At 48.8% G+C, this 10,409-nt stretch overlaps 1 protein-coding gene and 1 pseudogene across 2 annotated transcripts; both read right to left on the bottom strand.

Moving 5' to 3' along the window:
* Positions 1–4,145: 4,145 nt before the first annotated feature.
* On the bottom strand, positions 4,146–5,361 carry DEFB136 (defensin beta 136). Of its 2 annotated transcripts, none has more exons than XM_033403537.2 (2): positions 4,856–5,006; positions 4,146–4,428 (listed from the first exon to the last, which is right to left on the bottom strand). In XM_033403537.2, exons 1-2 carry the CDS (start codon positions 4,908–4,910, stop codon positions 4,256–4,258), a joined length of 228 nt encoding a protein of 75 aa, XP_033259428.1. In that variant the 5' UTR covers positions 4,911–5,006; the 3' UTR covers positions 4,146–4,255. The 2 variants fall into 2 exon arrangements, 1 of the variants encoding a protein (XP_033259428.1); XR_007478017.1 differs by lacking the exon at positions 4,856–5,006 and adding an exon at positions 5,334–5,361 and having other exon boundaries at positions 4,302–4,428.
* A 2,926-nt stretch (positions 5,362–8,287) lies between these two features.
* On the bottom strand, positions 8,288–10,132 carry LOC101287248 (polyadenylate-binding protein 4-like; annotated as a pseudogene).
* Between the last annotated feature and the right edge of the window lie 277 nt (positions 10,133–10,409).

Below are 10,409 nucleotides of genomic sequence, written 5' to 3'. Positions count from 1 at the left end.
GTCAGCAGCTGGGGCACAGAGAAAAAGAACATTATTCTAGACAGAGAGGGGTGGGGGTTGACAGGGAGCATTTTAGGAAATCTACAGGCTAGGAGATGGGAGCTGTGGATCTAGGGCAATAGGAGTGGTACCCCCTCCCTGTCCCCAGAAGTGTTTTATCATTGGCATTGTTTAGAATTGCTGGCATGTGGTGATAATAGAGAGTAGACTGGCTGTTAGTTGGCTTTATAATTGTTTTTATTTATTTTTATGTTTTTTGATGTGGACCATTTTTAAAGTCTCTATTGATTTGTTACAATATTGCTTCTGTTTTATGTTTTGGTTTTTTGGCCGCAAGGCATGTGGGATCTTAGCTCCCTGACCAGGCATTGAACCTGCATCCCCTGCATTGGAAGGCGAAGTCTTAACCACTGGACCGCCAGGGAAGTCCTTATGATCGTTTTTAAATCCTCTTCAGACAGTGCACCCTCCCCTTAATGCCTGCTGGGGGGATGTGTCCACTGCCTCTCTGCCCTTGGTAGGACGCTGCCCAAGGGACACTCCGTGTGTCTGTGATGCCAGCAAGCTAGTCATGAACAGTAGCATCTGCTACTGTCTCCAGGCTGCTTTCTAGACTGGCACCCTCCTCCATAGGAAGAACCATGGTACATCCAGCCCACCCTTCCTAGTGCAAAGAGTTGAAGTGATGTGTCCAGGGTCATAGAGATGGTTAGTGTATGAGTGGGGAAAATCCCAGCTTCCGGGCTCCCAGGCCAGGACTTCGTGTGCAAATCGTGTGGTTTCCTAGTAGGCAGGTGGTGAGGGTGGGGTGTGGCCATGGCTGGGGGAGACGTGCTGGCTGTGGGAGTATCTATCTCCCCAGCAGCTGGACCACAAGGCTGTCCTCTCCAGCAGTGGGTACCTCTAGGAATAAATCATTCTGTTAGTGAGTTGTAGGGGCTTCTGGGGGCTGCTACCCTGATCTACTGCCCTGTTGCAGTGAGAAGAGAACTTGACAGAAATCAGGGGGCAATGGGCCAGCTCCAACACTAATAGCAGCAGCAACAATAATTAATCTGAAAAAAAAATTAGTCCCTATTGAGTGCTTACCTAGGGGTTAATAATTATCCAGTGTTACTGTGTGCCAGGCTCTGTCTTAAGAACTTTTTAGCTTACTCAAGTCCCCAACCATCCTATGGAGTAACTTCTCTTATTATTCCAATCTCTTCTCCTCCCCTTCCTCCTCCCCCTCCCCCCTCCCCTTCCCCCTCCCCCTCTCCTTCCTCTTCCTCCTCCCCTCCACCTCCCCTCCCCATCCCCCTCCTCCTCCCCCTCTTCCCCCTCCCCTCCTCCCCTTCCCCTTCCTCTCTTCCCCCTCCCCTTCCCCTCCCCCTCCCTCCTCCCCTCCCCTTCCTCCTCCCCGTCCTCCTCCTCCCCCTCCCCTTCCTCCCCCTCTCCTTCCTCCCCCTTCTTATTCTTTTCCCTTACTACTCCTTTCCCAGGGAAGAGAAAATGGAGGCTAACAGAAGTTAAGTGACTTGGTCAAGGTCACCAAGCTAAGATGTGGTTCCGGAAGGACCCAGATTGAAATCCAGGTTGTCTGTTACTGAGGCCCATTCTGAATGAGTACACAACCCTGCTCCCATTAATGAGTCCTGATGGCATCAGGGCCCCTGATCCAAGCCAGGTGGCCGGCGGCCCCAGGAACATCATGAGTCCTTATGCTTGAACTTGTCTCACTGCCTCTCATCCATTCTGTCATCAGACTCCTCTCGGGTCCCATCCCAGGTGTCCTGTAAGCCCTGATCGAAGGTGGGAGAAGCAGTCCCCGTGTGGTAGTTCACCAACGGCAGAAGCAGAAAGTCAGGGTGTGACCATGATCTTCCAGAATAGCTCAGGCCAGCCCTGGCCTTAGGTGACCTTGGGCCAGCCCTGGCCTTAGGTGACCCCAGGCCAGCAGAACCCAGGATTTATTAATAATTACCTTGTCTCCTCCCAAGATTCTGCTTTACCTAGGAGAGAGTGGGCCAAGAGTAGAAGGAGAAAAAGACAGAGAGAGACAGGGAGAGACAGGGAGACAGAGCGGAGAATCTTCATGCCTGGAGCAAGAAGGTTTTAGGTCAGGCACACACCCGAGCAGACCTTCACTTACAGGTGTGAAGGGGAAACATCACCTCCCTCAGTTCAAGTTTGACGGATTCAGTTATTTTCCATCTTCCTGTGAAGCCTTTTCCCCCGAAATAGTTGGAATAATCCTCCCACTCATTAGCCTATGAAATTACTCAGCCCATAAAAACTAACTATGCCATATTTTGGGGCCTCTCACCTTCTGAGATGGGCCACACTCTGTCTGTGGGTGTGTTTCTCTCTAAATAAATCCACTTCTTACCTATCACTTTGTCTCTCACTGAATTCTTTCTGCAACAAGACATCACGAACCTGAGCTTCACTAAGTCCTGAGACCAGGTGTGTGATCTCAATTAAAAGACCGTGGATTCATGTCCCAATTTGGATTTTGTCTGGGTTTGAGTTCTGGCGCGTGGGTTCAAATCCCGATCTGAGTTGCACAGTTTCATATCCAAACCAAACCACCAGCATATGCAGGAGGCACTATTGTCTCAACAGGTTGATTCCAAGGTACTTCACGTCTTACGGAGTCAGAACCTCTCTGCTGGCGGCTTGTGGAGAAGAGCTAAGAAGCAGAGGCTGTCACCTGGACCTGGCAGGTGGAGCTCACTGCTGCTCTGCTGTCACTCCGGAGGGGGAAGAGGGTGGGGAACGCAGGCCCGGAATGGCCCAGCCCCGTGACACCCCATCATACCGCACGCAGTCCTGTCTGCTAGGGTCTCTGGGCGTGTACCCAGCATGACTGGCCGTTCTCGTGCAGACAGAAGACATGTGATTCCTGCCAAAGGTTGGTCTGGGGCTTCTGCTCTTCGGCTGGAACTCTGAGCACCCAAGGGTAGGGAGCACATCGTCTTGCTCATAGAATGCTTCCTTTTTCAGAGTCTGGCACAATCCCAGTGGTGGTGGATGTAATAAACACCTCAGGGGGACGCTATGACCCGGTTCTGTTGTGCGGAGTTCTGACTCCTGGACCCGACTGCTGGCCAGAGAGAGGACACGAGAAGGATGCCACAGAGGCGCCTCCTGATGCAAAACTGCTCCCCGCCTTTCCAGTCTCGCACCCCACTTGCCCACCCCACCAAGGACAATTTCTCCCAGTGTGGTTTTTGGAGCCCCTGAGATACAAAATTGGGAACTGGGTAGTGAAAGAGAAGATGGGAAGCCTCGGGTGGATAAATTAGGAGTCTGGGATTAACAGATACACATTACTATATAGAAAATAGATAAACAGCAAGGACCTACTGTATAGCACAGGGAACTATATTCAATATTTTGTAATCTATAATGGAAAAGAATCTGAAAAATTTGTATATATATGTGTGTTTATACATGTATATACACACACACACACACACACATAACTGAATCACATTGCCGTACACCTGAAACTAACACAACATTCTAAATCAACTATACTTCAGTAAAAAAAAACACATCCAGTTAGATTCCTCTACTTAGTAATTGAAAGGTGGTACACGTTAATAGTGTAGACACTGGATCAAGACAGTCTGGGTTCAAATCCAGTGCTAACTAACTCTTACTAGTTGTGTGATCTTGGAAAAGTTTCTTCATCTGCAAAATGGGAGAAATAATAGAGTTTTGGGTGAGGATTAAGTGATTGAACACGTGTAAACCACTTAAAAGTGGGACTGGCACATGGTAAGCTATTGTCATTAGGCTCAGTGGATGTCATCTCCTTGGGCCTGTGGTCACGTATTGATCAACTGATTCTGAATGGGACATAGGAATTATCGATTGGAGACTGGAGGGCAGAAAGTAGAACAGGAATGCCTTTTGCCATGATGCCCTTTAGGAAAACACACCTGGAATTTCGCCAGTACATTGGTTAGCATCTGGCGCCCGTTTGCTGCCCATAGCTCATCCACCATGCTTACGCACAGTTGCTGCCCATAGCTCGTCCACCATCCTTACGCACAGTTGCTACCCAAAGCTCGTCCACCATCCTTACGCACAGTTGCTACCCATAGCTCGTCCACCATCCTTACGCACAGTTGCTACCCATAGCTCGTCCACCATCCTTACGCACAGTTGCTACCCATAGCTCGTCCACCATCCTTACGCACGGATTGGAGGTCTTGTCCATTTAGCCATCTGCGTATCCTTTTAATGTGGACCCATGAGGTGAGGCTCATGGTTCATTGGCCTGAGGCGGAGGATGTTTCCTCAGTTTTAGGCAACAAGACAATACATTGTGACAGTAGGCAACCCATTTCCATCCTATTCTACAGCCGAAGAAACATCTGCCCCCAAGCGCAGTGCAAGTACGAACTTCCACTCCATCATTTCCAAACAAGCCGTTCCCTGAAGGGAAAAACACACACACACAAGAAAGAAAAATCAGTCCTCAAGAGGCTGGGGGAGATCTTAGGGCTGTCCTCTCTTTCCTGGTGAAGGACTCTACCCTCTCACCTGCTGTTACATTTCGGCGAGGGCCGCTGAGTCCAACGCTCATCAGAGGAAGTTGAGGGAAACAGGAATTTGGATAGCTGGAAAGTGATCCCTGCATGTGGTGAAATGGGCTCCCGTCTCTTAAGCTTTGGCAGGTTTTCAGGATGTAGTGACAGAGGAGCAGGGCAGGGGTCGAACACCACTGACCCACCTCTTGCCCCTAGTCTGCTGATCTGATATTGGTGTCTCCCTGCTGGGCTTACACCAATAGGGCTTTTCATGTGCCTCAGTCCTTAGAAGATCCTCATTTTCATGATCAGACCTGTACCCATCATCTTACCTGAAGGCAATGAGATCACAAAGAGGAAGAGTAACCCAGAGAGACAGAGCCTCATCGTTGAGCAGGGCACAGAGCTGCAACTGCCTGGGGGTGGCTGTCTGGGAGCCTCCTTTATAGCGCTGGGCAAGGCTGGGTGGGGCTGGACGCTGGCCTCATTCTATCTGGAAGGACACCCAGGGGAGACAGGCTTCTTCAGGGTTAGAGGAAAAAGAGTCCCTAGGCCATTCGGTGCTACTTCCTCTTCTACAAATCATGGGAGAAGAAGGGACAGTCAAGGCAGAACAGGAGCAGAGACCAGGCATCCTCACGCTCAGGCCTGGGCACTTCCCCTGTAACTTCAAATGTACACTGATGGAAAAACGGCAGGAAAATGTCTGCTCGTTTTTCCGGTCCAACTGAGAACACAGGAGCCCAGAGAGGTGATGTGATAAAATACAGGCTTAATTTCAGGCCAGAAAGGAAGTCGGCAAGAACTTACAGTGTTCCAAGAAGCAAAGGATCTCAAGGTGTTGTGGCCTGACCAAGAGCTACGTAGGTGTTCAGACACAGTGGAGAAGGGAAAGCCTTCTCTTCACATGCGGATTTGTTCTCCTGTTGGAGGCCCACGCTGCAGGGAATCTTTCCCCCAGGGAAGTTCGCTGAGGGTCTTCGTTTTCCAAACGGTTGATATAAAATGTTGGCTGGAGTTTGGCAACCTTGAGCGTTCTGAGAAAGATTCTCTTTTTGGAGTGGGTGGGTTAGAGCCCTCTCCTGGCCCTTGACAGGAAGAGCCAGTTCAGTGCTACGTTCAGGATTGGCTGCCCTCTGCCGGGAGTGAAGTAGAACAACGCTTCCCCGGAGCTGCAGGGACGTGGATCTGGGGAAGGGTCATTCATTAGGTCTGCCTCCTTGGAGGGATGGTGGGGGACCGGGAGTTGAGAAGACACGAACTTAGGGTTTATTCTTGCCCCTGAGGCAGGCTTGTACCCGAGTGACCCATGACTGTAGGATTCTGAGTCTGTAAAGTGGCAACAGAGCATAGTTTTATTGATTACACTCCCTTTTTACTGATTAACAGGCCCTTGGATAAATTAGTTAGCATCTCTGAGCTTCAGCCTCTTCTTTTCTTTTTTTTTTTTACTATTTTTAAAAATTGAAGTATGGTTGCTGTACAATATTATGGAAGTTACAGGTGTACAATATAGTGATTCACAAATTTTAAAGGTTATACTCCATTTATAGTTATTATAAAATATTGGCTAGATTCCCTTTGTTGTACAACATCTTTGTAGCTTATTTTATACCTAATAGTTTGTATCTCTTAATTCCCTACTCCTGTACTGCCCATCCCCTCTTCCTTCTTCCCAGTGGTAACCACTAGTTTGTTCTGAAAATCTGTGAATTTGCTTTTTTTGTTATATTCACTAGTTTGTTGTATTTCTTAGATTCCACATATAAATGATATCATACAGTATTTGCCTTCTCTGTCTGACTTATTTCACTCAGCATAATACCCTCCGCATCTGTGTTGCTGCAAATGGCAAAATTTCTTTCTTTTTTATGGCTGAATAGTATTCCATTGTATGTATATATACAACACATCTTTATCCATTCATCTGTTGATGGACACTTAGGTTGCTTCTTGGCTACTGTAAATAGTGCTACTATGAATATGAACTCTAGGGTGCATGTATCTTTTCAAATTAGTGTTTCTGTTTTTTTTTTTTTCCAGATAAGTTTCCTTTTCTCTAAAAGTGCATTGTAAGAGGTTTTTTTTTGATGATGAAATGAAATAGAGCTTGAAAAACGCATCACGCTCATTCTGGTATAGATTTCCTTCTTCTCCTCTCCTCTTCCTCTTTCTGCTACTCTTCGTGCTTATTCTGTATTAAATCCCACCACCACTATAGCTGTATTTCTTTCTCTTCTGCAGACCCTCTCCAAGAGACTTCTTAGTGAATGCAAAATGCTGCTGGGAAAGTTTTATTCTGGGTTCCAACAATGCGTATGGTTGAGAGCACGGCTGTAGGTTGGAATGGGAGTGGGAGAGAAATGGTGGGCTAGTGGACTAGAAATATGGAGGTCGGTGCTAGATCAGGGCAGAGCATTCCCTTGCAGTCCCCAGGAAAGGCTCCCAGGAGACCCTGCACTGGGCATATGATTCCCGCCCACGGAACCCAGGCCATATGCTCACCATCTGCTGCCATAGACACAGCGTAGGCTAGTAGTGACCCCTTATTCTTTTAGAGATGGAGGAAACAAGGCTCAGATTGGTGAATGGGCTTGCACAAAGGAAAGAAGCAACCTGTGGGCTGTGCTGGCATCAAATGTTCAGCTGTCTTAATACTCGGTTCGGAACTCTGTCCTCCATATATTTGAGATTGTTCAATTGTGCATTAGGGAATATGGGAACTATGAACCTAACATTTTCTAAATACTTCTGAGTCCCTCCTACACACAGTTCTGGAAAAGCAGATCTAATATGTGTCTGGGGATCAGTATGTGTTCAGGACAGACTCTTTCCTTTCCACCCACAGATGTCCTGATTAAATTACTGTCCTGACCTTCGGGCAGGAGTTTCTCCTAAGTGAGCCAAGTGTTCCAACCTTCTTTCCCAGGTCTTGTTGGGCTAAGCTGCCAGGGAAACACAAATGGATTTAGTGTTGCTCTGTTGGTGCTTTCTTCCTTTATCTTAATTTGCTGGAATTCTCATGCTCTCCTTATTATCGTCCTTACCTTTGAGAAAAAAAACATCCACTGCACATCCTATGTAACCCTAAATGAATTACCCTGTTTAAGGAGCATGCTTCATTTTCAGTTGCCTCATTCACTAGTCAGACCCTTCCTGAGTGCAATAACTTAAACTCCATTTTAAAATTATGCTTTTTTTTCCCATTATGGTTTACTACAGGATATTGAATATAGTTCCCTGTGCTATACAGTGAGACCTTGTTGTTTATCCATTCTGTATGTACTAGTTTGCATCTGCTAACCCCAAACTCCCAATCCATCTCTCCCCCACTCCACCCTTGGCAATCACAAGTCTGTTCTCTATGCCTGTGAATCTATAAAGTCAATTTATTAGAGCAGTTTTAGGTTCACAGGAAAATTGAGTAGAAAGTGCAGACAGCTCCCTCCTGTTCCCACACGTGTACAACCACCTCCATTATCGACACCCTGCACCAGAGTGGTACGTTTGTTACGAACGATGAACCTACACTGACACACGGTATCCCTCAAAATCTATAGTTTACACTAAGTTTCACCTGTGGTGTTGTATATTCTGTGAGTTTTGACAAATGTATAACATCTATCCACCATTGTAGTATCATACAGAATCGTTACCCTATCCTAAAAATCCACTGTGCTCTGCCGTGGTTCTTATTTTTAAACTTTTAACATAAATTATTGATAAAAGATGCAGTTTAATACACATAAAGAAAAATAAACAAATCACACACGCAGCTTAGTGACTGAACATACAGCAAACACTGTGTAACCACCACTCAGATCAAGGAAACAGATGTTCTCCAGCACCACCGACGGTCCTAGTGCACCACTGAGTAACCACAGCCCACTCCCTCCCTCATAAGGGGATTTTGAGTGCACGGTCCGGATGAGCCGGTGCAAACGTCCACCGGCGCAGCACCTGCTTCCGCTCCTGGCGGGGTGGAGGGGTGCAGGTGCCGCGGCGGCCAGCGTGGGTGCGCTCAGCGGCTCCTGGCCCTGTGCGTGGACTGCAGGCTGGGGTGTCTGCAGAGGCTGTACGGCAGGGTGAGGGATACCCTTGAGGTGGACTTGTAAGGTGCAGCAGCCCGAGGAGTAGCAGTAGCACCAGCAGCACGAGGTGGTAAGTTCTGCAAAGCCGGGGGACCGCCTCCAGACGGGCAGCTATCAGTCACACCTCGCTAGGCAGCGCTAGCCACCGAAGTCCATAGCCAAGCAGTCCGGGGCACTCAGACCCAGATGCAGCCAGATGGCGAAGAGCTGGATGAGGCCCAGACTGGCATATAGCACTTGGCATTCCTTGGAAGCCTTGCTGCCAGCGTGGATTAGGTCTCATCTGTGCTAGATGGTTAGGTGTGTAACACGGAGGGCTTCCCTGAGCCTGTGGAACCGCTGGCACAGAGTAGCCCCCAGCTGCAGGCTGGGACTGCTTTAAGATGGCATTGGTGGAGAGCACTCTCATCCCTGCCACCCGCTGCGTATACTGGTTGGGCAGGTGAGCCTTTCTCTGGGCCAGGGTGACACACAGTGGCTTGGAGCCCACGATGCATCCGCTCAGTGACTGCTCTGCTTGCCTCTTGGGGGCATGTGGAGCAGACAAAGCCAAACCCTTGCTTCTCCCCACCCTCCTGCGCCCCCCTCGGCACTGGCGACTGATCCAAAAGGAGAAAACTCTTACTGAACTTCTCATCACCACTGGTGTCATCCAAGTTCTTAATGTAGAGATTCACCCCCTGACAGTGACCAATTCTCTCCTGTTTCGGCGGTTCAAATTTCCACTTTAACGGGGCCTGCCGATTCACTTTCTTCTGTGCACAGCGGAGGAAAATGACTTTCCCACTGATTGCTTTTCCATTTGTCTCTTTCAAGGCCTTGTTGGCATCCTGGTGTTTTTTGTGTCTCACAAAGCCAAAGCCTTTGGATTTCCCCCTGAGATCTCTCACTTACCTTGACGCTTAGGGTCTTACCAAACTGGCTGAATAGCTCTTTCAGTCTCTCATCATCCACCTCTTCCCCGAAGTTTTTGATGTAAACGTTGGTGAATTCCTTGGCTTTGGCTCCAAGCTTGGCTTCCCGCTCTTTTCGAGACTTCAATCTGCCCACAGACACTTTGTGGTCACTGAGGGTCATGCCCTTCATCTTCTCGATGGCTTTGTCGGCAGCCTCTTGGGTCAAAGGAATAACCCTTAGGGCCGGTCTCATCACACCCTACCTTGCAGGACAGAATGTTTCCAAAAGCAGAAAAAGAATCACGAAGTGCCTTGATACGTATAGATTTGTCCAGGTTCTTCATGAAGACGTTTCCCACACCAGATTTTCTCAAAGAGGGATCCGCTGAGGCCACGTGATACGGGTCAGCTTTCCCTTACATCAAAGTTTGTGGTCTCCAAGGCCCGCTCAGCCGGCTGCTGGAAGTGGACGCAGGCAGAACCCAGGGAGTGGCCCACACAGACGGACAGCACAGGCGCCCCGCAGGGCTGAACTTTGCTCACAGCGAGGCCTCAGTGATGTGCGAGTGCAGGTTACCCACACACGGGGGGCCGTGGGGTAGCTGCTGGCAGCAGCGCTCATCTCCCCAGCCCCGACCACTCCCAGACCTGCCAGGAGGACATCTTAGCGGGACCACACAGGACAATAGGGGCTCTGCTTGGAGCCGTGGTCTGAAGCTCAGAGAAGCTGGAGGGGGCTCCGAGGGCCAGAGAGAGGAGTTCGGGGCTGGCTCCCAAGAGACTACCAAACCACAGGCTCTCAAAGCTCATATGGCCCTCCCTGGGAGTCTGTTAATTTTCAGCTGTCCTGGTCTGAAGCAATGGACAAAGGATTAATCTCCAAAATATACAAACAGCTC

Source organism: Orcinus orca, chromosome 6 (assembly GCF_937001465.1).
Source record: "Orcinus orca chromosome 6, mOrcOrc1.1, whole genome shotgun sequence".
Lineage (NCBI taxonomy): Eukaryota > Metazoa > Chordata > Mammalia > Artiodactyla > Delphinidae > Orcinus > Orcinus orca.
This window is presented reverse-complemented; position numbering and strand designations above follow the sequence as displayed.